This window comes from Eretmochelys imbricata, chromosome 5, assembly GCF_965152235.1.
Source record: "Eretmochelys imbricata isolate rEreImb1 chromosome 5, rEreImb1.hap1, whole genome shotgun sequence".
NCBI lineage: Eukaryota > Metazoa > Chordata > Testudines > Cheloniidae > Eretmochelys > Eretmochelys imbricata.
In genome coordinates this window covers 47,902,606-47,930,328 of record NC_135576.1, presented here as the reverse complement: position 1 = coordinate 47,930,328, position 27,723 = coordinate 47,902,606, and the positions used below count along the sequence as shown (strand labels likewise).

Below are 27,723 nucleotides of genomic sequence, written 5' to 3'. Positions count from 1 at the left end.
TTTTGTGTGCTACTTATCATTCCAGTGAAGAGTCTTTGTGGGAAGTCTGATTTTTTTTTTTTTAAAAGCTATTTGTACACTGAATCATCTTTCTAAAACGGCCTGCGCCAGAAATTCAAAATTCATTTTTGTTTGTAAGTCTTGCTAAGAAGTGACAGCCACTATTTTTGGGAGTGGCTAGAAGTTTAAAGAAATAAAGAGGTATTTAAAAAAAACCCATGTATAAAGAGCATTGTTTATAAATATAAATATTTAGAAACAACCTCACCTTTTAACTCCAGCTGCTGGGCTGAACCAGGGGGAGGGGAGCAAAGAGACTGGGGACACAGAGTGACAATGGCCCCGGATATGATGGATTGGGGGAGACAAAGGAGAGGATCATGGAATCATGCTAACCAGCCTCAAAATGAGGGAGTTCTTGATCAGGACAAGGTACTAATTGGAGGGTCAGAAGACATCAGGAGCAGAGTGGAAATAAATTCAAAACTGTGAACTGAACAAAAACACAAAATCATGCCTGCTGAATCTGCAGATGGCCTGTAGCTGTTGTTTGCTCCCCAGCTTTTCTTTTAAGGGGAATTAACCACATTACCTTCCTGCCCTACTCAATGGAGTAGGATGGCTCCATCCACCCACCCTTTCTTCCCTCTTCTATGGATTGACCACTTGCAGCCTGACTTTCCTTTCTGGCAAACTTAGACCAAAATGCATACAGAATGCTTGCCAGCCACCCTGATACTTCAAAGGAGTTGAAGTAAACTAGCAAAGGATTTTGGGACATGCATACAGCCATTAAGAGGTGGGTCATTTGGAAACTAACCATCCATCTTGAAAAAAGAAACTCATTGAATTTAAGCAAAAAGTTACCAGTTTACAAAATTAGAAGACTGTTTCATATAGTAAATCTGTAAACATGAAAGCCCTTTGAGCGCCATTATTTGGTGTCATTTGATAGTAAAAGACACCATGGCTCATAAATACAGAAACGACAATATTTGAGACAAAAACTTCAACCAGTGTTGTGCTGGAATCTGCTGCAGCTTGTTAAGTTAAAGTAATTTCCTTTTCCTGTGATTCAGTGAACTGACAAATTCATGACATGGCTGGATATATTTGGCAAACTGCTGTTTAGAAGAGCTCAAGGAAGCCAATTCTTATTATAACTGGATGAAACTATGGTATCTTATTCTGCCCAACTTAGTATTTGTACAATATGAGCAGGAAAGACCCATATGTGAGGACTGCCTGTTTTGCTGTCCACTGAGAGGATGTGGTATGGGACGATGGGGGTGTGTGGGGAAATCTGAAGTTTTCAACTCTCAGTTTTTGCAGCTGGAGTGGATTGGTATTACTGTGTTAAGACTGGCACTGATAATGCCAGAGCTATAAGAAGAAAATACAGTGATCTTGTGACTAGAATCCAGACTATTGCACTCCAAGCTATTTGGACACAATGTTTACTTCACTGGAAAGCTTTGGCAGTTAAGTGGATGCCAGTGGAACTGAAAAAGGTAACTGATGAGGCTGCAGAAGTGGAGAATTTTATCAAAAGCCCAATGAATGCCTCTTCACTGTTTGAGGACATCTAAAAATGTGTGTAAATACATGTGAAGTTATCATATTACTAGGAGATTTAAAAATGCCATTTTCTTATGGCAGTAATAAAATCCAATACAAAAAAAAGTTAGTTGGTGAGTGTTATAAGTAAGTTACACCATTTAGCAAGGCCCATAGACACTCACACACTTCACCTATTCACCAACTCCAAAGGTAACAAATGTTTTTCCTTTTATCTTTAAAGCAATCTTATGAAGTCTGATGTTTGCAGAAGTCCAGTGACTTTAGCTTTAAATTTTTAGTTCTTGTTAAATCACAAGGCTAGATGTCACACACAGGAAAAGTTAAGGATGGGGGAGGAAGCATGTAGTCAGTGAAGTGAGTGAAGACAAAATACATCGAATAAATGAAATGATTATTCCTTGGAATCATAGAATATCAGGGTTGGAAGGGACCTCAGGAAGTCATCTAGTCCAACCCCCTGCTCAAAGCAGGACCGATCCCCAATTAAATCATCCCAGCCAGGGCTTTGTCAAGCCTGACCTTAAAAACTTCTAAGGAAGGAGATTCCACCACCTCCCTAGGTAACGCATTCCAGTGTTTCACCACCCTCCTAGTGAAAATGTTTTTCCTAATATCCAACCTAAATCTCCCCCACTGCAATTTGAGACCATTACTCATTGCTCTGTCATCTGCTACCACTGAGAACAGTCTAGAGCCATCCTCTTTGGAACCCCCTTTCAGGTAGCTGAAAGCAGCTATCAAATCCCCCCTCATCCTTCTCTTCTGTAGACTAAACATCCCCAGTTCCCTTAACCTCTCCTCATAAGTCATGTGTTCCAGTCCCCTAATCATTTTTGTTGCCCTCCGCTGGACTCTCTCCAATTTTTCCACATCCTTCTTGTAGTGTGGGGCCCAAAACTGGACACAGTATTCCAGATGAGGCCTCACCAGTCTCGAATAGAGGGGAACAATCACGTCCCTCGATCTGCTGCCAATGCCCCTACTTATACATCCCAAAATGCCATTGGCCTTCTTGGCAACAAGGGCACACTGTTGACTCATATCCAGCTTCTCGTCCACTGCAACCCCTAGGTCCTTTTCTGCAGAACTGCTGCCAAGCCATTCGGTCCCTAGTCTGTAGCGGTGCATTGGAGTCTTCCGTCATAAGTGCAGGACTCTGCACTTGTCCTTGTTGAACCTCATCAGATTTCTTTTGGCCCAATCCTCCAATTTGTCTAGGGCCCTCTGTATCCTATCCCTACCCTCCAGCGTACCTACCTCTTCTCCCAGTTTAGTTTCATCTGCAAATTTGCTGAGGGTGCAATCCACACCATCCTCCAGATCATTTACGAAGATATTGAACAAAACCGGCCCCAGGACCGACCCCTGGGGCACTCCACTTGACACCGGCTGCCAACTAGACATGGAGCCATTGATCACTACCCATTGAGCTCGACAATCTAGCCAGCTTTCTATCCACCTTATAGTCCATTCATCCAGCCCATACTTCTTTAACTTGCTGGCAAGAATACTGTGGGAGACAGTGTCAAAAGCTTTGCTAAAGTCAAGGAACAACACGTCCACTGCTTTCCCTTCATCCACAGAACCAGTTATCTCGTCATAGAAGGCAATTCGATTAGTCAGGCATGACTTGCCCTTGGTGAATCCATGCTGACTGTACTGGATCACTTTCCTCTCCTCTAAGTGCTTCAGAATTGATTCCTTGAGGACCTGCTCCATGATTTTTCCAGGGACTGAGGTGAGGCTGACTGGTTTGTAGTTGCCAGGATCCTCTTCCTTCCCTTTTTTAAAAGATGGGCACTACATTAGCCTTTTTTCAGTCGTCCGGGACTTCCCCCGATCGCCATGAGTTTTCAGAGATAATGGCCAATGGCTCTGCAATCACATCCACCAACTCCTTTAGCACTCTCGGATGCAACGCATCCGGCCCCATGGACTTGTGCACGTCCAGCTTTTCTAAATAGTACCGAACCACTTCTTTCTCCACAGAGGGCTGGTCACCTCCTCCCCATGCTGTGCTGTCCAGTGCAGTAGTCTGGGAGCTGACCTTGTTCGTGAAGACAGAGGCAAAAAAAGCACTGAGTACATTAGCTTTTTCCACATCCTCTGTCACTAGGTTGCCTCCCTCATTCAGTAAGGGGCCCATACTATCCTCGACTTTCTTCTTGTTGCTAACATACCTGAAGAAACCCTTCTTGTTACTCTTAACATCTCTTGCTAGCTGCAACTCCAGGTGTGATTTGGCGTTCCTGATTTCATTCCTGCATGCCCGAGCAATAGTTTTACACTCATCCCTGGTCATTTGTCCAATCTTCCACTTCTTATAAGCTTCCTTTTTGTGTTTAAGATCAGCAAGGATTTCACTGTTAAGACAATTATATATTTACTATTCTTTCTACACATCCGGATGGTTTGTCACTGTAACCTCAATAAGGTTTCTTTAAAATACAGCCAGCTCTCCTGGACTCCTTTCCCCCTCATGTTATTCTCCCAGGGGATCTTGCCCATCAGTTCCTGGAGGGAGTCAAAGTCTGCTTTTCTGAAGTCCAGGGTCCATATGCTGCTGCTTTCCTTTCTTCCTTGTGTCAGGATCCTGAACTCGACCATCTCATGGTCACTGCCTCCCAGGTTCCCATCCACTTTTGCTTCCCCTACTAATTCTTCCCGGTTTGTGAGCAGCAGGTCAAGAAGAGCTCTGCCCCTAGTTGGTTCCTCCAGCACTTGCACCAGGAAATTGTCCCCTACACTTTCCAAAAACTTCCTGGATTGTCTGTGCACTGCTGTATTGCTCTCCCAGCAGGTATCAGGGTGATTGAGGTCTCCCATGAGAACCAGGGCGTGCAATCTAGTAACTTCTGCGAGTTGCCCGAAGAAAGCCTCGTCCACCTCATCCCCCTGGTCCGATGGTCTATAAGTAGACTCCCACCACGATATCACCCTTGTTGCTCACACTTCTAAACTTAATCCAGAGACTCAGGTTTTTCTGCAGTTTCATACTTGAGCTCTGAGCAGTCATACTGCTCTCTTACATACAGTGCAACTCCCTCACCTTTTCTGCCCTGTCTGTCCTTCCTGAACAGCTTATATCCATCCATGACAGTACTCCAGTCATGTGAGTTATCCCACCAAGTCTCTGTTATTCCAATCACATCATAATTCCTTGACTTTGCCAGGACTTCCAGTTCTCCCTGCTTGTTTCCCAGGCTTCGTGCATTTGTGTATAGGCACTTAGATAACCTGTTGATCGCCCCTCTTTCTCAGAATGAGGCAGGAGCCCTCCCCTCTCACGCGCTCCTGCTTGTGCTTCCTCCTGGTATCCCACTTCCCCACCTACCTCAGGGCTTTGGTGGTCTTCCCCCGGTGAACCTAGTTTAAAGCCCTCCTCACTAGGTTAGCCAGCCTGCTTGCGAAGATGCTTTTCCCTCTCTTAATTAGATGGAGCCCGTCTCTGCCTAGCACTCCTTCTTGGAACACCATCCCATGGTCAAAGAATCCAAAGCCTTCTCTCCGACACCACCTGCGTAGCCATTCGTTGACTTCCATGATTCGACAGTCTCTACCCAGGCCTTTTCCTTCCACGGGGAGGATGGACGAGAACACCACTTGCTCCTCAAACTCCTTTATCCTTCTTCCCAGAGCCACGTAGTTTATCATTTTAAAAATTCAGTACTTTTTAGATATTTTAAGCAGACATTCTATGGAAATTACAGTACCTTTTTCAGGCTGATAGGCAGAAGCACTTTCAACCAATTCATTCCTTACAATGTTTACAAATATTATTTATTAATGGATGTAAGGGACTGTGGAAGACTTTGTTATGGTCTAGCTAGGAAACTTCCGTTTTCTCGAGGCCACCTGGTCACTCTAAGACATGGAGAACCCACTCTAACTGGTTTTAGGCTGTTTTTTTCTGCCTTGCATGGTCCATTGCCAGGTAGCGGAAAGCCCCTTTAGGAAAGTACCTAATTACATATTCATGAGCTGTCTCTGTGTACTGCTTATTAGGACTTGCTGTTTACCCCTTCGTCGAACTCCATCCCAGGCAAAGCTCCGGTGTGCTGGGTTCTCCGCCTCCGTGACAGCAACACTTGGAGTCCCCGTTGCGGGAGTGTCACTAACCTTCAATAAAGCCAATAACTCGCTGCTTAGCTGCGTGTGGGTGTCATTTTTCGAAGTGCCTCTGCCGGCCTGTGGTGCTTCCAACACCTTGGCCCAGAACAATGGATTTCAATAAAAGCCAAAATTCCTGACTACAATATATGTTAGAAGTATCAAAACATTTTATTTGAACTCCTACAACATACCTTAGAGCTTATCCACAAAGAGACTGTAGCCCTTACATCCCAACTTGCAGTGCACTAAGTGCCACTACTTTTTTGTGCACTAAGGCTATGTTTATACTGTGCTGAAGTGTGAACTGTGGGGCTGTGACCGTAGAATCAGGGGTACAAAAACTCCACCTCTGTACTTCATCTATATTAGCTGAACTGCGTATTCCTCAACCACAGCAGAGCAGCTGAAACTAACAGACCACACACAAAGCAGTTGCTTGGCATCTTAGAACAAAATGTAATAATATTCATCTCTCAGTCAAGATTTCTATCTTTGTATTTACAAAATTTTGACCTACATGGAAGTGAAAATGTTAGCGTGCCTGTAATTTAGCTTAGTTGCAATATGGGTGTAGAAACTTAATATTCCACAAAGAGGTTTACGGCTGCAAACTTTGACCAACTGCATACTTGAGTGGGAAGCTGCTTAGATGTTCACAGCTTAACCGAGATAAACTTTTAAGATGTGAATTCCCAAAACCAGTTTAAAGGGAGACTAGCAAGTCAAAAACTTGTCAACGTTTAAATTAGATTCAGATACCATACCAGTCTCCAAGTTCAATTATTATGTTTTTATATTTGCATTTTTCTATTTCAAATGTTTTTTTCTCTTCCCTGTTCTGCATAAGTGATGCATACAAACAGGGAAAAACTGATTATGGGATGGTGGGGGGAGGGTGCCAAACTAACTATACACAAAGTGCTGTGAAATGTATAAAGCAAACTGACAAAAAGTCAGAAAAATCGCATAATCATAGAATATCAGGGTTGGAAGGGACCTCAGGAGGTCATCTAGTCCAACCCCCTGCTCAAAGCAGGACCAATCCCCAATTAAATCATCCCAGCCAGGGCTTTGTCAAGCCTGACCTTAAAAACTTCTAAGGAAGGAGATTCCACCACCTCCCTAGGTAATGCATTCCAGTGTTTCACCACCCTCCTAGTGAAAAAGTTTTTCCTAATATCCAACCTAAACCTCCCCCACTGCAACTTGAGACCATTACTCCTTGTTCTGTCTTCTGCTACCACTGAGAATAGTCTAGAACCATCCTCTCTGGAACCACCTCTCAGGTAGTTGAAAGCAGCTATCAAATCCCCCCTCATTCTTCTCTTCTGCAGACTAAACAATCCCAGTTCCCTCAGCCTCTCCTCATAAGTCATGTGTTCTAGACCCCTAATCATTTTTATTGCCCTTCGCTGGACTCTCTCCAATTTCTCCACATCCTTCTTGTAGTGTGGGGCCCAAAACTGGACACAGTACTCCAGATGAGGCCTCACCAATGTCGAATAGAGGGGGACGATCACGTCCCTCGATCTGCTCGCTATGCCCCTACTTATACATCCCAAAATGCCATTGGCCTTCTTGGCAACAAGGGCACACTGCTGACTCATATCCAGCTTCTTGTCCACTGCAACCCCTAGGTCCTTTTCTGCAGAACTGCTGCCTAGCCATTCGGTCCCTAGTCTGTAGCTGTGCATTGGGTTCTTCCGTCCTAAGTGCAGGACCCTGCACTTATCCTTATTGAACCTCATCAGATTTCTTTTGGCCCAATCCTCCAATTTGTCTAGGGCCCTCTGTATCCTATCCCTGCCCTCCAGCGTATCTACCACTCCTCCCAGTTTAGTATCATTCGCAAACTTGCCAAGAGTGCAATCCACACCATCCTCCAGATCATTTATGAAGATATTGAACAAAACCGGCCCCAGGACCGACCCCTGGGGCACTCCACTTGACACCGGCTGCCAACTAGACATGGAGCCATTGATCACTACCCGTTGAGCCCGACAATCTAGCCAACTTTCTACCCACCTTATAGTGCATTCATCCAGCCCATACTTCTTTAACTTGCTGACAAGAATACTGTGGGAGACAGTGTCAAAAGCTTTGCTAAAGTCAAGAAACAATACATCCACTGCTTTCCCTTCATTCACAGAACCAGTAATCTCATCATAGAAGGCGATTAGATTAGTCAGGCATGACCTTCCCTTGGTGAATCCATGCTGACTGTTCCTGATCACTTTCCTCTCATGTAAGTGCTTCAGGATTGATTCCTTGAGGACCTGCTCCATGATTTTTCCGGGAACTGAGGTGAGGCTGACTGGCCTGTAGTTGCCAGGATCATCCTCCTTCCCTTTTTTAAAGATTGGCACTACATTAGCCTTTTTCCAGTCATCCGGGACTTCTCCCGTTCGCCACGAGTTTTCAAAGATAATGGCCAATGGCTCTGCAATCACAGCCGCCAATTCCTTTAGCACTCTCGGATGCAACTCGTCCGGCCCCATGGACTTGTGCACGTCCAGCTTTTCTAAATAGTCCCTAACCACCTCTTTCTCCACAGAGGGCTGGCCATCTATTCCCCATGTTGTGATGCCCAGCGCAGCAGTCTGGGAGCTGACCTTGTTCGTGAAGACAGAGGCAAAAAAAGCATTGAGTACATTAGCTTTTTCCACATCCTCTGTCACTAGGTTGCCTCCCGCATTCATTAAGGGGCCCACACTTTCCTTGTCTTCTTGTTGCCAACATACCTGAAGAAACCCTTCTTGTTACTCTTGACATCTCTCGCTAGCTGCAGCTCCAGGCGCGATATAATAATCTTAGGTGTTGCTCGTAATAAGTAAAATCTTTCAGACAGAAAAATGTTTGACAGTCTCACTAAGCCCTGGTCTACACTAGGTGGGAGGATCGATCTAAGTTATGCAACTTCAGCTACATCAATAATGTAGCTGAAGTCGATGTACTTAGACCTACTCACCGTGGTGTCTTCACTATGGTGAGTCAATTGCTGCTCCTCCCCCGTCGACTCTGCCTGCGTCTCCGGCAGCGGTGGAGTACAGGAGTCAACGGGAGAGCACTCAGGGATCGATTTATCATGTCTAGACTAGACGCGACAGATCGACCCCCGCTAGATCGATCGCTGCCCACCGATACGGCGGGTAGTATAGACATACCCTTAGTATACTCAAATGTATCTTATTATCCCCTTTCCCTCATTTGCTACAAATGTATGGATTGAAACCCTTCCTATAAGTTTCCCTGTTGCAGAGTTTGTATTTAATAAATATTGATAAAAGCAGATGTCAGTTACAAGGAAAAATCACATGGTTTAATGTTTGATACTTGCACAAAAAAAATCACTTCAATGAAGGATACAAGTTAGTCAGGAAAGGATTTAATCTGTGAAAATTCTAAGCGAGAAAAGAAATAAGCATAATTCATACCTCATAGTCTGGCCCTCCAAAATGGCACTTTTTCTTAAGTTCCGTCATGGCATTTTTGTACGCTTCTTCTATTCTTCGCCTTTTTTCAATTTCCTATAAAAACAATCAAATTTTGAAGCTATTAATCAGACTCAAACATTATAAGAAAGTCTGACAAAAGGTGGACAACCACTTTTAAAAAAAATGTTGTGGGGTACCGCCTCACGCTGTTTTAATTTCACTTTTTGCACATTTGTGGCAATGTTGACGTTTATGAACTTTATGTATATATAGATTTACGTACACTATGGCTATGGCTACACTACAGAGCTTACAAGTGCAGATGCTCTAAGCCGACAGGAGAGAGCTCTCGCGTCGACTTAATCACTCCATCCCTTGCGAGAAGTGGTACCTATGTTGGTGGGAGATGTAGCGCTGTCCATACCAGCAATTAGGTTGGTGTAATTTACGTTGCTCAGGGGGTTGGCTTATTCACACATCTGAGCGACGTAACTTATACCGACATAAACTGTAGTGTGTACATAGCCTATGTTTGTAGTTCATTATTCTAGCCTTCAAAATAATGGTGTACAAAAAAGTTTGTGCAATCCACCATCCTTGTATTGAAAATGGTCCCGCCCAAAGGAGAACTGAAGGTATCTTCTGATGGCTGTATCAAAATATGGAAATAAACATCCTTGAGGCTGAGAGCTGCAGACCTATCTATATATCAAAGAAGTGATGATGGATCCAAGAGTCAACATTCTGAACCGAAACTTCCAGATGTACCTGTGTCAAGGTTTCTTCTCCACTCTGAACTCTAAGGTACAGATGTGGGGACCTGCATGAAAGACCCCCTAAGCTTATTCTTACCAGCTTAGGTTAAAAACTTCCTCAAGGTACAAACTTTGCCCTGTCCTTGAACCATATGCTGCCACCACCAAGCATTTTAAACAAAGAACAGGGAAAGAGCCCACTTGGAGATGTCTTCCCCCAAAATATCCCCCCAAGCCCTACACCCCCTTTCCTGGGGAAGGCTTGATAAGAATCCTCACCAATTTGTACAGGTGAACACAGATCCAAACCCTTGGATCTTAAGAACAATGAAAAATCAATCAGGTTCTTAAAAGAAGAATTTTAGTTAAATAAAAGGTAAAAGAATCACCTCTGTAAAATCAGGATGGCAAATACCTTACAGGGTAATCAGACTCAAAACAGAGAATCTCTCTAGGGAGAACCTTAAGTTACAAAAAGACACAAAAACAGGAATGTATATGCCATCCAGCATAGCGTATTTTACCAGCCATTAAACAAAAGGAAATCTAACGCATTTCTAGCTAGATTACTTACTAACTTAACAGGAGTTGTAAGTCTGCATTCCTGATCTGTTCCCGGCAAAATCATCACACAGACAGAAAGAAACCTTTGTCCCCCCGTCCTCCCCCCCAGATTTGAAATTATCTTGCCCTCTCATTCGTCATTTTGGGTCAGGTGCCAGCTAGGTTACCTTAGCTTCTTAACCCTTCACAGGTGAAAGGGTTTTTGCCTCTGGCCAGGAGGGATTTTATAGCGCTGTATACAGAAAGGTGGTTACCCTTCCCTTTATATTTATGATAACCTGTTTAATTTTCTTAGCTCCAAGATCGGATGTACAACCCTATTTGTCTTTGGGACTAGTAAATAATGGGAGAAGATTATATAAGGTGGGTAGAAAGCTGGCTAGATTGTCGGGCTCAACGGGTAGTGATCAATGGCTCCATGTCTAGTTGGCAGCTGGTGTCAAGTGGAGTGCCCCAAGGGTCGGTCCTGGGGCCGGTTTTGTTCAATATCTTCATAAATGATCTGGAGGATGGTGTGGATTGCCTTCTCAGCAAATTTGCGGACGATACTAAACTGGGAGGAGTGGTAGATACGCTGGAGGGGAGGGATAGGATACAGAAGGACCTAGACAAATTGGAGGATTGGGCCAAAAGAAATCTGATGAGGTTCAATAAGGGTAAGTGCAGGTCCTGCACTTAGGATGGAAGAATCCAATGCACCGCTACAGACTAGGGACCGAATGGCTAGGCAGCAGTTCTGCGGAAAAGGACCTAGGGGTGACAGTGGACGAGAAGCTGGATATGAGTCAGCAGTGTGCCCTTGTTGCCAAGAAGGACAATGGCATTTTGGGATGTATAAGTAGGGGCATAGCGAGCAGATCGAGGGACGTGATCGTTCCCCTCTATTCGACATTGGTGAGGCCTCATCTGGAGTACTGTGTCCAGTTTTGGGCCCCACACTACAAGAAGGATGTGGATAAATTGGAGAGAGTCCAGTGAAGGGCAACAAAAATGATTAGGGGTCTAGAACACATGACTTATGAGGAGAGGCTGAGGGAGCTGGGATTGTTTAGTCTGCAGAAGAGAAGAATGAGGGGGGATTTGATAGCTGCTTTCAACTACCTGAAAGGGGGTTCCAAAGAGGATGGCTCTAGACTGTTCTCAATGGTAGCAGATGACAGAATGAGGAGTAATGGTCTCAAGTTGCAGCGGGGGAGATTTAGGTTGGATATTAGGAAAAACTTTTTCACTAAGAGGGTGGTGAAACACTGGAATGCGTTACCTAGGGAGGTGGTAGAATCTCCTTCCTTAGAAGTTTTTAAGGTCAGGCTTGACAAAGCCCTGGCTGGGATGATTTAACTGGGAATTGGTCCTGCTTCGAGCAGGGGGTTGGACTAGATGACCTTCAGGGGTCCCTTCCAACCCTGATATTCTATGATTCTAAGAAGCCAACATTTGAGATTTACTAAGACCTCCTCTATTGCTTCTTTTAGTAAAAGAGTGAATTTCTGTTCTTAATAGCTTCTTAAGAGAGGGAATCAAGAAAAGGAGGGGGCATCCTCAAACTAAATGGTATAACCTTTTTTTATGATGTTCAAAACCCCTCTGTGGTAATATTTTGCAACATATAAAAATGAGATAGATGGTCCCCAAAAGGGAAAGGAGGATCAAGACTGATTTGCAGCTCTCAATCTTGATGTAAAACTTGAGGTCTAGCATCATGCAGAGAAGTGGAAGAATTCTTTGGTCTCACCCTGATTTGGAGGATCACTTTCAACATATTGTGGTTGAGAAGCAGTAGAATGCTGCTGTAGATAGTGAAATTTTCAGAGTATAATTCGAAGACAACAAAGAAAGGTAGATAGCATTGTCTGATATCTAAGGCAGGTGCAAGATTTCTCATTTTAAAGGACTGCAAAAGACCCGAAGTCCTAGCCGCTGATCTCATCTTCTGTTTTCTTCAAGACTTTGTCCATTTCAGAACTGAAGAGACCATTTCCCACAAATGGAAGATCCTGAATTTATTTTGTTTCAAAGGGAAGAAAGGAAGAACATAACCATGTGTGTCTGCAAAGAGTTATGGCAGTGGCTGCTGATCTTGAAACTGCATCTGAGACTTCAAAGAACTCCCTCAGATGTACTTAGCCACATTCTGTCCTTTGACAGGGGCACTGACTAATCTTTGATGCATTTCAGAAATATTCTTAAAAGAAAAGTGCAATTATGTCCAAATGATGAAATTGGTACCTAGCCATGATAGCTTAATAGTTAGTGATCCTCATGATCAGAGAAGTGGAAGAAAAAAAGTTTTCTTCCCAAAGAATCTAGTCTTTTCCCTTCTCTGTCATTAAAAGTACAAGTAAATATTCTGATCTTGATCTCATTTGTTCTGGCTGCAACAATGCAGAGGTGTTTTTTTGTTGTTGTTTTTTTTAATAAAGATAGTGGTTGAGAGGTTGATAGATTATTCCATACTGATATCCCTGGTTGCCAGAGACCTTCCAAGATGGGGCAAGAATATACCTTGTTAGAAGATGTAGTATCAAGGATATCAGGGACAGGATGGGGAGCTTCCTCTGCCGCCACAGATGGTATGTTTAAAATAGTAACCATTCTGTTGACTAGTTCCTGAAATTGAGTAGCATCTTCAGAAGGAGATGAAGCTGAAAGGACACCAACATTTTCATTAGGAGAGGAGTCCCCAGCTAACTCCTGTTCATGATGCTGAATGTTCATTTGACGAGGTGAATCTCCCTCCTCCTCTTCTATGTATAGTGTATCAGGAACAACAGTGAGTGACTTATCTTTCACTTAAGGATCCCACTGTCTAGGATCCAAGTTTTTCAGATCTGTAGGGGCACCACTACCTGGACATGAAAATCAAGATGTAGATCTTAAAAAGGATTGATAGGGAAACTCTGGAGTCAGCCAGCATAACGATGGCATCCAGGATGGCATCTGCCAATCCTGACAACTGTTCTAGTCTGGTATCATGTCGTAATCAGGATGATAAGGACATTTGTGATAGTCTACCTCAGAAAAATGTTTCTTAGAAGGTAAAGGTAATGACTCAGTTTCTGGACAGACAGACTGATCCAGCTCTTCTGAATGCAGAACCCATCCTAGACTGACAGAGAAATTATAGGAGATACAACTGAAGTAAGGTTCTGCTACAAAGACAAAGGAAACAATTTCTTCTCAGACCATCCAACAGGGGTCTTTGGTGATGGTAAAATGTCTGCAGATCCATGTGATAAAATGTCTCCTCTCTGTCACTTATCTGATGGAAGGAGCTGAGCAGAGTCCTTGTACAGTTCCCCAATATTGGTGAGGAATTGAAAGGATCCAAGGGACATGGTTCTGAGTGTACTTGTGCAGTAACACTAGATGGAACTGGAAATGATGAGATACTCTGATCCAACTGTCTTCTTGGACCCATTGCATGGGAACGTTCTCATGATATAGAGCCCTTAATGTTTGGATCTATAAATGGCTTGGATCCACAAGTCCATAATCTGAGGTGAATGACTCACCTCAATGGGAAATCTTCAGAGGCACCAAAAGGTGTTTAGTCTTGGCCTTCTTTTTCCTCAGAACCAGGGTCCCAGATCCATAGGCACCTCAAGCATAGTTTCAAACAAAAAAGCAACCTGTTTCAGTCAAACTGTACCTTTCTTGGAACTGGGTCCAAAGGTTTAGCTAACAAGAGCTCAGTTATCTTAGAACCAAAGCTCAGAGCAGAGGATGACAATTTCAACACCGTCTTTCTGGAACTGGAAATGCCTCATTCCAATTAAGGCCTCTATTCTCGCCCCCCACAAGAAGCTTAAGAAATTTCTGATCCATAAGATTTAATAGATAATGCTTCTTGTAGTAAGAGGGCTTGGAATCTATTCTGCCTCTTTTCTGGCATGTGGGGTAAAGGTCCCATATAAGGAGAATGGTCCTCTCTTAAAAACTTCAAACTTCAACTCTGAGTGTAGGCATCCAATGCAGGAAAGACCATGGGGTGTGATGTGCATCTCTTGTGTCTGTATGTCTATCTTTAAGATCTGCCATCAATGCCCATGTTGACACTAACTAATTGTATATACAAAAGGAACAAGGCTCGTATCTAAAACTCTACAGATCGAGGAAATCCAAAGAAGGTTCATGTCCATTTGAGTCAGCGGCTGGAAAGAATGGAGGCTGCAACCGCTGCTGCACCCCCTTTTAAAGCCCTGCCCCAGAACATGCTCAACTGCTGGGAGGAGCAGCAGAAGGGGAAGCCTGAGTGCTTCAACATTGTAACAGGCACTGATAACAGTAGATTCCACCATTCAGCTGCAGCAATCTACCCATAGCCTCAGGAATTAACATGCAGAGGACACTTGAAGAACTAAGGCATCAACACAAGGGTTTAGCATGGGGCAGACAAAAGATTAGATGCTGGAGATTATGTAGATATTTATTTCCTTGCTTACTCCCTTTTCTTTTCCTTATCTAATTCAACTTTAATAAAATGAAATTCAGTTTTTGTAGCCTATATATTAAACTTAGAGGCCAAATCCAACCAAATTAATTAAAAAGCTATTTTCCATTCACACATAGGTTAATTACATTTTAATTGCTTTCAGTATGAAACATTTCAAGTTCATGTAAGGCAGAGGGATGGGGAAAGAGATTGAAGTTAATCACAGCAGTTTGTAAGGATTACCAACATGACACTTAACTAATCAGAGGCCCTAACTAAGCTAATAAACTACATGTTGACACTGCTTTTTGCCAGGAGCAACAGCAAAATATCTTCACAAAAGTTGCATCAGTGTTAAAATATGCACACAAGTTGGACATTATATCCACGCTAAACAAAATCCACTCTTTCACAAAATGTCATTTGTAAAGCTATGCTCTAGAAAAAACTTTTAAATATTTTAAAATAGATATTCTATACCAAGCTTGGACTGGCCTACAAAGAAATTTCCCAGAAGATCCTAGGACTCCTGTTTGGGGTCCTCTTGTATATGAATTTAATATGTCAGCATGCTATACAAACTGAAGTAAGACCTGAGATACCACATGATGCACAGTATGGTAACATACTAAATTCAAACAAGAGGTGGCAAATGACTAGAGGACAGCACATGTGGCAGGCCAATCACAGTGAAGGCTGGGCCCTGGGAATCAACACATTAAGTGGTAGTAATGGACACTTCCAGCAACCTCATCTGAAGGGAGAAGAGATTATCCCTGTTCCTTCTAGACTTTAGCGGTATTCATGGTCATTGAACAGATTCAACATGAACCACTACTGACATTAGCGATTAGCTCCAGAGTAGGTGGTGCTGTTTTTCTCTTTAAAGTTGCTTCCCTAATTACTGTAAGATTTGATTCATTAGCATTTAGAAATTACTTTGTTTTCAACAGGTGTATTAATTACACCATATATTTAGACAATATTTTAAAGTAGTAAAAGAGCACCCCACAAAATAGTTATGTCCCAGTATTGCCACCATCCTTTATCATTACAATTAACATAGTACTATAGATTTGTAGAGAACTTTATAAAGAAAAGCTACTGGTCTTTCTCTTAGGAAGTTGCACGAAATATGCCTATTGTTATGGAGACCTGCTAGCTCACCTCTACATTTAAAAACAATTAAATTTAGGAATAGTCTGTGGAACAAGGTGTGGATAGAAAACTAGCACAGGATGGATGACATGCTATATGATCTGCACAACAAGGATGAACCTTTGGCATTTGCTTAGTTTCTATATAACTTCATGGAATAGGAATACAAGTTAACATCCTCATCACAATTGAAGTTTCGGGTTAAAAGACAGCAACTTGATCTACTGTAGTAGCAAAATAGAAGGGAAATCTCTTACCTTATCCAGTCTTTTTTGCCAGCTCTCCTCACGTTTTACCATGAGTTCAATACAATGAGAAAGTGTAGCTAGGATTCCAGCAGTAGTTGCCTTGAAAGTTATAGCTTCCCCTTTAAAGTCTATTCCATTAATTCCTTTGGGTGTTACATGTGGAAATACTGAAACAAATAGATAAGATTCATTCTCTCTGATACAGTATTCATTTGAGTCACTAAGGTGGGTACAACAAACCCTAGATTACAGCCAGCTGTCTAAAGAGGCTTCTAGCTAACTAGTGTGAAGTTCATTTAAAAAAATTAAAATAAAGGCGACCAATAATTCCCAGCTAACCGTAGGAGCAGGAAAGAGGTTCAAAGGCAGGAACGCATTCCTTCAGCTTCATCTTACTGTAGTGTATTTCCCCAAGTCTACTCGCTATGCTATGTTACTCAGCAAATCATGTGGGTGGAGGGAGTGGTAATACTTTTTAACAATAGCATTTTGACAGCTTGAAGTGGGGTCTAATTAAAACAGAACAACCTTAAAATTTAACTGATAATGTATTGAAAAAGCAACAATTTTAAAATGTAATCATACCCAAAATGGAATATTAAAGTAGCTTTAAATAGATGATTTGAGTTTTTTAAAAATAGTAATAATAAAGTAAAATACATGATCTTTAAAAGGTAACCATTATAGCAAGTGTGTTGAATTCTCCTTAAGTACAGTGGGTTCTGTAGTTTCAAATACTTCATGCTGCCAGCCAAACCATCTGTTGCTAAGGCTATTTAAACAAATCACTTAAAAATGTGACAAAAAAAAGTACTTATAACACAAGCTCATACAAAGGGTGACAAAATAGTGCATCAAATACAGCACATGTAATGTCACAAAATACTAGAAAGCACAAGCAACTCCCCTCTTAATATAGTTAGATAAGAAAGTAACTCATAATTGAACAAGCTAAAGACCAACTGTCTTCATTCATCTTCTGGTCTTTGTCAGTTTGTCACAATATTAATTACTTTGCATTTAAGTTAGATTTTATGAATTTTTAAAATAGAATGTTTGTATAAACCTATGTAACATGTATTTGTCTGGCAGACTGAGCTAATGGTTTCATCTGAGTAAGCTGTTCAAGTAAAAAATAAAAAATTATCTAGATGTAATTGCTGTTCTCTAATGGTAAAAGACTGCAAACACCTACAGTCAGGGAGAATGGAAGGAGGGTGTCACATGGTCTCAATGCGTGGTCTAATGCTCTAGAGATACTTAGGATTCCCTCCTTTAACAACATGAAAAAGCTTTCTGAAGGGAGGGTTAAGGATTATATATCGCTTCAAGTCTTCCAATCATTAAGTATAAATCAAAGGCTTCAAATACCCTAATCTACACACATTGTGATGTGAAAATAAATTGTATTCTCATACAGATAACAAAACATACTCCATGTTGAATAATATAGAGAAATATCATTTAATTTGTAGGAGAGACAGGAAAAGAAAGTTGTGGAAGGAGAAAATATTGTTCCACAGGGACAGTGAGGCTTTGTCTACACGGTGGGGTAATGCACGCTATGGGGTTGTGATTTCTAAAGCCCACAAATGTATTGTGCACTAATTGACTTTTGTAAACCCGGCAGGTGCGTACTAAATGTTCCCTAGTGTGCTTTAACGTAACAGTATTATGTTAAAGCACACTAAATGTTCCCTAGTGCACTATAACATAGTGCTGTTACAATTAAAGTGCACTAGGGAACATTTCGTGCACACCAGCAGGGTCTACATGGACAAGTTAATGCACACCACTTTTATGCACTTTAGAAATCAAAACACCCTAGGGCACTTTACCATATGGTGTAGATAAGCTCTGAGCAAAAGCCAGAACCTCCCTCATTCTCTTCCGCCACCGATGGAGAATACTGGTGAAAGAATGTAAAGGAGGTCAAGACTGTAAGAGTTGTGTGAGGAAGCAAGGAAATGGTGCATTGGGTTCACTGAAAGCATTGGAAATCAATAGCAATTTAGAAATGAATTCAGAGATTGATAGAAGTATTGAAAAAGACGGATTAAGGGAGGAGGCCCTACTGCCTTGTTTCCTAGAAAAACTGAGTCTGACTATTATGGACTTCCTGATTTTTAGGCCATATCAACAATATAAAATCATAATAGGAATGCAGCAAATTCTGCAAAGACCCAAAATCATGATAATCTACAACTTCTCCTGCTCTTTATGTCAAGGTCTGAACAGCGGTGGGAAGAGATTGAGTCTGTTTTTAATTAGCACTTGCAGTCTCCCTGATGAAAACTATTCCAACTGCTTGTCTCTGCCAAAGATGCCTGATTAGGTCAGGAAGGGAAAATGTTTGTAGTAATATCAGACAGAGGGTGGAGGCCTCATTAGACTCTTAGATATTAACTTGCTCAAAAATGGATTTTTCCATTTCATATTTTAATACTGTCCCTAATATCAAATGAAGGTACTAGTCCACAATAAGGACCACATCCATCTTAATTTTCAATCTTCAGCTGTTTTACTGGAGCCCCATTAAAAATTGTGATTAGAGAAATTGTGGTTAAGGCATGGGACTGAGACTCAGGAACTCTGGGTTACTTTCATGGTTCTTCCACAGACCCCTTGTGTGCCCCTAGGCAAGTCACTTAATCTTTCTGTGCTATAGCTCCCAATCTGTTAAAAGGGGATAATACTTCCTCTTTCCCACCCTTTACCTATCTAATTAAATAAGCTCTTCAGAGCAGGGATAGTCTCTTATGAGTCTGTGCACCACCTATCACAAAGAGGCCCTAATCTCTGTTAAGGCCTCTAGGTGTCAATACGATACACTAATAAAGCCCATCATTTTTGTTTTTAAATACACAATGGGAAAAAGTACTCTCCCCACTTGCCATTAAGATGCAGATGAATAATTTTCACTCAGACTACCTCATCTTTGGGCAGTGTCCAAGCATGGAAAATTTCAGCCACACAAGGTGACCATCTTGAAAGTTACGAGCATACAAAAGCAAAGGGTTATAGCAGTAACTGCTTTGTGACCTAAACTACAGCCAATATATCAGGTACCAATAATATACTACATGTAATTTTATAGATTCATACCTTCCAAGGCCAGAAGGGACCACTGTGATAATTCAGTCTGAGCTCCTGTATAACACAGGAGACAGAACTTCCCCCAAATAATTCCTAGACCATATCTTTTAGAAAAACTCAATCTTGATTTAAAAAAATGCTAGCGATGGATAAACCACTAAGACCATTGGTAAATTGTCCTGAAGGCTAATTACAGCACTTAAAAAACGTATGCCTTATTTCCAGTCCGAATTTGTCTAGCTTTGACTTCTAGCCATTGTATCATGTTATACCTTTCTCTGTTAGAGGATAGAGCCCACTATTAAATATTTGTTCCCCATGTAGTTACAGACTATAATCAAGTCACCCGTTAACCTTCTCTTTGTTAAGCTAAACAGATTAAGATCTGAGTTTACCAAGAGCCATGTTTTCTAATTTTTTAATCACTCTCATGGATCTTCTCGGAATACTCTCCAATTTATCAACATCCTTTCGAACTGTGGATGCCAGAACTGGACACACTATTCCAGCAGCGGTCACACCAGTGCTAAATAAAGGGGTAAAATAACCTCTCTACTCCTACTCAAGTTTCCCCCGTTTATGTACCTAAGGATCGCATTAAGTCCTTTCGCCAGAGTGTCACACTGAGAGCTCACGTTCAGCTGATTATCGACCTCCACCCCCCAAATCTTTTCCAGAATCACTACTTCCTAGGATACCTAATTATGGCTTACATTCTTTGTTCCTAGATGTAGACACTTACATTTAGCCATATTAAAACACATTGTTAAGATTGTGCCCAGCTTAACAAGCGATCCAGATTGCTCTTTATCATTGCTCTGTCCTGTTCATTATTTATTACTCCCTCAATTTTTGTGCCATCTGCAAACTTTATCAGTGATTATTTTATTTTTTCCCAGGTCTTTGATAAAAATGTTAAATAACGTAAGGTCAAGAACCGATCTCTGTGGGACTCCACTAGAAACACAACTGGTCAGTGATTCCCCACTTACAATTACACTTTGAGATTTATCGATTACAACTGTTCTTGAAGAGTTAAAATTGGCTATTTTGGCAAACTTTTATAAAGGAACATGATTTTCAAGTGATATCAACATAAAAAACGAGAAATACAGAGACAATAATTTCTACATTTTTCAGTCCCATGATGACCAGATGCACACATTAAAACACAAACAAAATGTGGGGTGGATTTCATAATGGGCTGTCCCATACATCACAATCTAGTTTATATAGCAAATATCTCCCTGAAATGCAGATACAAAGAAACAGAATTACTGACAATTCCACCTCATCCTTTTAAAACATATTACGCAGTGAAATTAGTTAGAGTTTGTATCTCCCCGAGTTTAGTTTTAATAGCTAACATTACAGCTTATACTTTCATGTAAAAAACATCAGCTTGCAAGCAATGGAACCATATCAGAAAAATTCTGTGGAGGCAAAGTTGCATCAACATATATAACATATATGTTATATTATATCCTGCAAAGTTGGAGAAAGGGAGGACAAAAAAGGAAGACAATGGAGCATACAGACCTCCCAAAAGTCAGGGGGGACAAAACGGGTGGTAAAGCGTGTAACTGCCCCACTTGTCCCATTGCGAATGACTCCTCTGCATTCAAGTGACATTGGAAAAGGCTTTTTCCAATATTGTGGGATCCACCCTAAATATATCTCTCATCGGCCTCAACAGCAAGGGTTTTCTGTATAGGATGAGGGGGATAGTAGGCTTAGTCTATTTACACTTAAAAGTTTTGCCAGCATAACTGTCAGTTTTGAATGTGGATGGGGAGAAGCAAACCCTTACCAATATGGCTATGTCGGTAAAAGCCCTAGCATAAAGGCAGATTATTCTATTTGGGGAACAGTTTTAAACTATAATAGCAAAAGAACTCTTGCTTGTATAAGCTGTGTCTTCACTTGGGGTGTGGGTGTTGTCCGAATAATTCTCCCTGAATACGGACACTAGCAAACACGAAAGTGCAGGCAGGGCCTAACAATGCAGCTGATGAATGTTAATTCCATGATGACAGTTTCTACTGATAGAAGTGAGATGGAAAGAAAACTACTTTCTTTAGTAAAAACAGAATAGTTAAATCCTAGCACACCTCCTTGATTAGATTATTGTATTCAATCAATCGACCTTTTAATAAATAGATAGTGTTCAGTGACAATTATTTCAGATAATAAACATATTTGCCACTATACATGAGCTTCCAAGCACAACTTCATACAGCTTTATAGTCTCATAACAGAATATTAAAATAAAGGGCATCTACGATCAAAATTCTACCTTCATTATTCTACCAGCATATCACTCCTAGTATGAATGCATCTTATATGGGCAAACTGCACTCTGTCTGACATAGCTTATTCCAGTGGTCTCCCCCACTCCCTCCCTCCTCCCAAGTGAAATAAGCTATACTGGCAAAAGCACAGTTTTCCCCTAAGCTGCATCCACATTAGGGGTTTTGCTGGCACAGCTATTTCAGTCATAAATCACACCTGATCATACTCCAACCAACATCGTATTGCCAGCAAGAGTTCACAGTGTAGACCTGGAGTTAGGCACAACAGGAAATTTGAAGCTGCCAGGCTCACAACATTAACATTTACGTGCAGCCTTTAGTATTCAATATTCCAAAGTGACAATCACAAAAGTAGTTGGTGAATGTTAGCAGAATACTGAAATGTGACTTAGAGAGCCTTGACACTGTAATTGACTAGTGAAGTTATAGATTTAAAATGGTTTAATCAGTGAGGTATGAACAGCTACCATTCCTATACACATCATTAAGCTGTTTTGTTTGCTTTGCAAATCAACACATTATAACTATCTACATCAGTGGTTCTCAACCTATTTACCATCGTGGGCCACATCAACACAATATGTATACTACTTGTATGGCTCTGAGGATGTCGCATCATCTGCAGCAACTGGGCCGCAAGTGGCCCACAGATTGAGAACCACTGTTCTAGATTTATATACCAGGCTTGTCACTATACTTTCTATAAGATAGGAATAATTGGAATAACCTATATCTGGAGAAAACTTGAGTTAATGCAAATTTAGAAGTACTTACATTTTTCCTTATTGCCATTACTATTATGCAAGAAATCTGCATCAGAACGCATTGTAGGAAAATCATCTTCATCATCTTCAACCACTAAATTTGAGAGAGAGAGATTATTTGCATGTCCAACTAAGAAGCACATGACAGAAAAGGGTTCTTTTCAAATTCTTATTGAGCAGGAAAGTATTACTGTAGCATTTGAATGCTTGACCAGTATTTCCATATTTCCAAGTATTAATAAATACTTCTAAAGTTACTTTAATTTTGCATAGGAAACGTTTAGACTCTTGTTGCCTGGGGCCATAATTTGCTTAACAGTGACAGAACTGTAATATTGGAGTCCAGTGTAAAGTACTGAATTGTTTTCCTTCTTTCTCTATTACAATAGAGCCTCAGAGTTATGAACACCAGAGTTACGAACTGACTGGCCAACCACTCATCTCTTTTGGAATCAGAAGTACACAATCAGGCAGCAGAGACAAAAACAAAAAACCCCAAAACAAATAAACCCAAATACTATACAGCACAGTACTGAGTTAAACATAAATTACTAAAACTATAAAGGAAAAGTTTTAAAAAAAGATTTGGCAAGGCAACTGTTTGTGCTTGTTTCATTTAAATTAAGATATTAAAAGCAACATGTTTCTTCTGCATAGTAAAGTCTCAAAGCTGTCTTAAGTCAATGTTCACTTGCAAACTTTTAAAAGAACCACCATAACGTTTTGTTCAGCGTTATGAACAACCTTCATTCCTCAGGTATTTGTAACTCTGAGATTCTACTGTACTAAATAAGCAACAAGGTACTAGAATTGTTCCAAGGTCCAGCATAGACTCAGACTAAGGTCAGAAGGGACCATTATAATCATTTAGTCTGACCTCCTGTACAATGCAGGCCACAGAATCTCACCCACCAAATCCTGTAACAAACCCCTGACCTATGTGTGAGCTACTGAAGTCCTCAAATCACGGTTTAAAGACTTCAAGGCGCAGAGAATCCTCCAGGAAGTGATCCATGCCCCACGCTGCAGAGGAAGGCGAAAAACCCCCAGGGCTTTTGCCAATCTGCCCTGGAGGAAAATTCCTTCCCGACCCCAAATATGGCAATCAGCTAAATCCTGAGCATGTGGGCAAGACTCACCAGCCAGACAGATCTTGCTGGAGTCCCCATCAGCAGAAAGTCTGCTAAATGGAGGGTTACACACGTACACACTGTCCACAACCTTGCCCCACTTTGCTAGGGACTGAAGACAGTCAGCACCGCCATAAAACTAGAGGGCGTTTCAGAAGAGGGCACTCCTAGCACAATCAAGGATGTACTGAAACCCCAATTAAGCAGGGCACTTAAGCATGTGCTTAAGTGCATGTGCTAAAATGCTTTGCTTATTTGGGATATCAGAGCATCCTTAATTGTGCTCGACGTGCCCTCTGGGTGTGTTTTGCTGAACTGGAGCCTGAGTCAATAGATCTCAGAAGTCTCTACTATGGGAGCAACTTTGACCACGCCCTCTCCTCATCGGACAGAACCTCACCATTGCTTTACTACTGAATTTTGACCAAGAATTTTAACCACACAAACATTATCACATTTTATTTAATACAGCAAACAGTTTGTCTCTGACAAAAAGCTAATATTAAAGCATGAAACTCAAAATATATACTGGAATTTCAATATTGCTGATTTTACAAATGTTATCACTTTTCAGCAGAATTTCTGCCACAAGAAGGCTCTCATTTCAAATTTAAACTAAAATTACACAAACACACTTTCTGGAAATTTAATGAGAAAAGCCTCCATGCATCTGATGAAGTGAGTTCTAGCCCATGAAAGCTTATGCCCAGATAAATTTGTCAGTCTCTATGGTGCCACAAGGACCCCTCATTGTTTTTGCTGATACAGACTAACATGGCTACCACTCTGAAACCTGCTACCATACTTTGTGAACCTTCCGAATGCTGAAGTGAGAAGGTAGTTTCTTTTGAGTGATTTGTTAACTTCTTGGCCTTTATGGGTTTAAGACAAATTGCCTTAGTTAAACCAACCAACTAAGAATGGCAGCTCAGATTTGAGAAATAATCCATTATTCCAAGTATCATTTCAATTTGTCACAACAAAGGTGAAGGATGCAATATCAAATATAAACGTGACTGCCATCTTTTGTGGGTTTAAGCTAATCCTTTTAAAGTGAACTACCAACAGTTCAACGCTACAGGCTCAGATGATATCTTAACACTTCAGTGATGTTGAAAGCTACCAGTTCAAGATATGTTTAAAAGCTGTGGGGTTATGGGCAGCGAGGTCAAAATCCACCCTTTAAAAAAAGACATTGTTAACAATGCTCTCATCATATAATTTGGTCTGGCTGACTACACACTATGGTGAACAATACATTAAAATACCTAGATAGTGTTTGATCCTGTCTGCACTATTTTAATTGTTATGGATGCCACTATTTTGAAACTGGATTCCACAACATGATAGCTTTCTGTAGTGAGGACAATACAGTAAGTAATTTTATTCAGTTTATTTACCTTTATCCCTCTGAAGTTCATCCTTGGAGACTGCATCTGCACAGGCATCAAAATATTTCTGTAAAGTATCAACCTGTCTACAGAGGATATCTCTGAAGGTTTCCATTTCAGCAAGCTTCTCACGCAAGCTATGACCTTTCTGGAAATATGGAAGAAAAGCCTCAAGTAACACTACAGTTTATAATGGAAAAATATAGTAATAAATATACAAAATAAAAATAGTGTAAGAGTTGTATTTCAAGCACTCACTGCTACCTATAAACACTTCCAATAACATTCCATAAATGTTAAAAGTAATTACTGCATTTTATAGCACCATGTTATTGTGTCATAGGTGTTAGACCTAATGCACTTACAGTAGAACCTCAGTTATGAACGGACCAGTCAACTACACATCTCATTTGGAATCAGAAGTATGCAATCAGGCAGCAGCAGAAACGGAAAGAAAGAGCAAATACGGTACAGCACTGTTAAATGTAAACTATTAAAAAAATAAAGGGAAAACGGCATTTTTCATCTGCATAGTAAAGTTTCCAAGCTGTAGTAAGTCAATGGTTAGTTGTAAACTTTTGAAAGAAGAACCATAATGTTTTGCTCAGAGCTACGACTATTTCAGAGTTATGAACAACCTCCATTCCCGGTAGTATATTTTCTAATATTTTTGTTCACTCTACCTTGCGGAGTCCCAAATTGAGAGATTATTGCCTCCTATACCTTGGGTAAAACAGGTTCTTACTTTCAAATGCTGGACATTTTTATAGCTCTGAGATACAGAAATTCAGAAATGAACAGTACTATAAGATATTACACTGTTTCAAAGAATTAAAATGTTAGTTGAATTATAATACGTGAGGCGTTCCACAATAAAGGCTATGATGTGCATGAAATATACACACTAGGCCAGTTTTCAGAGTAGCAGCCATGTTAGTCTATATTCGCAAAAAGAAAAGGAGTACTTGTGGCACCTCAGAGACTAAAATTTATTTGAGCATAAGCTTTCGTGAGTTACAGCTCACTTCATCGGATGCATTCAGTGGAAAATACAGTGGGGAGATTTATATACACAGAGAACATGAAACAATGGGTGTTACAATACACACTGTAAGGAGAGTGATCAGGTAAGGTGAGCTATTACCAGCAGGAGAGCGTGGGGGGGGGGGGCGGGGGGAACGGGGGACCTTTTGTAGTGATAATCAAGGTGGGCCATTTCCAGCAGTTGACAAGAACGTCTGAGGAACAGTGGGGAGTGGGGGGGGGGGAATAAACATGGGGAAATAGTTTTATTTTGTGTAATGACCCATACATTCCCAGTCTCTATTCAAGCCTAAGTTAATTGTATCCAGTTTGCAAATTAATTCCAATTCAGCAGTCTCTTGTTGGAATCTGGTTTTGAAGGTTTTTTTGTTGAAGAATTGCCACTTCTAGGTCTGTAATCGAGCGACCAGAGAGATTGAAGTGTTTTCCAAATGGTTTTTGAATGCTATAATTCTTGACGTCTGATTTGTGCCCATTTATTTTTTTACATAGAGACGGTCTAGTTTGGCCAATGTACATGGCAGAGGGGCGTTGCTGGCACATGATGGCATATATTACATTGTTAGATGTGCAGGTGAACGAGCCTCTGATAGTGTGGCTGATGTGATTAGGCCCTATGATGGTGTCCCCTAAATAGATATGTCGACACAGTTGGCAACAGGCTTTGTTGCAAGGATAGGTTCCTGGGCTAGTGGTTCTGTTGTGTGGTTGCTGGTGAGTATTTGCTTCAGGTTGGGGGGCTGTCTGTAAGCAAGGACTGGCCTGTCTCCCAAGATCTGCGAGAGTGATGGGTTGTCCTTCAGGATAGGTTTTAGATCCTTGATGATGCATTGGCGTTTAGTTGGCATTCTGTTATTTTCTTTGTTGGGCCTGTCCTGTAGTAGGTAACTTCTGGGTACTCTTCTGGCTCTGTCAATCTGTTTCTTCACTTCAGCAGGGGGTATTGTAGTTGTAAGAACGCTTGATAGAGATCTTGTAGGTGTTTGTCTCTGTCTGAGGGGTTGGAGCAAATGTGGTTGTATAGTAGAGCTTGGCTGTAGACAATGGATCGTGTGGTGTGGTCTGGATGAAAGCTGGAGGCATGTAGGTAGGAATAGCGGTCAGTAGGTTTCCGGTATAGGGTGGTATTTATGTGACCATCGCTTATTAGCACTGTAGTGTTCAGGAAGTGGATCTCTTGCGTGGACTGGTCCAGGCTGAGGTTGATGGTGGGATGGAAATTGTTGAAATCATGGTGGGATTCCTCAAGAGCTTCTTTTCCACAGGTCCAGATGATGAAGATGTCATCAATGTAGCGTAAGTAGAGTAGGGGCATTAGGGGACGAGAGCTGAGGAAGCGTTGTTCTAAGTCAGCCATAAAAATGTTGGCATACTGTGGGGCCATGTGGGTACACATAGCAGTGCCGCTGATTTGAAGGTATACATTGTCCCCAAATGTGAAATAGTTATGGGTGAGGACAAAGTCACAAAGTTCAGCCACCAGGTTTGCCGTGACATTATCGGGCATAGTAGTCCATCTTTGTGTGGAATGTTGGCGTAGAGGGCTTCTACATCCATAGTGGCCAGGATGGTGTTTTCAGGAAGATCACCGATGGATTGTAGTTTCCTCAAGAAGTCAGTAGTGTCTCGAACATAGCTGGGAGTGCTGGTAGCGTAGGGCCTGAGGAGAGGGTCTACATAGCCAGACAATCCTGCTGGCAG

The 27,723-nt window shown here is 41.3% G+C and overlaps 1 protein-coding gene across 7 annotated transcripts in view; it reads right to left on the bottom strand.

Annotated features, from left to right (window-relative positions):
* CERT1 (ceramide transporter 1) overlaps positions 1-27,723 on the bottom strand; it is a 166,251-nt gene that overhangs the window by 36,043 nt on the left and 102,485 nt on the right. For all 7 annotated transcript variants that reach the window (XM_077817042.1, XM_077817045.1, XM_077817040.1 and 4 more), the window contains exons 5-8: positions 24,988-25,126; positions 22,468-22,551; positions 16,295-16,452; positions 9,129-9,221 (exon numbers count right to left, since the gene is read on the bottom strand). In XM_077817042.1, coding sequence (XP_077673168.1) covers positions 9,129-9,221; positions 16,295-16,452; positions 22,468-22,551; positions 24,988-25,126 — 474 coding nt within the window. The remainder of the gene's footprint in view (positions 1-9,128; positions 9,222-16,294; positions 16,453-22,467; positions 22,552-24,987; positions 25,127-27,723) is intronic.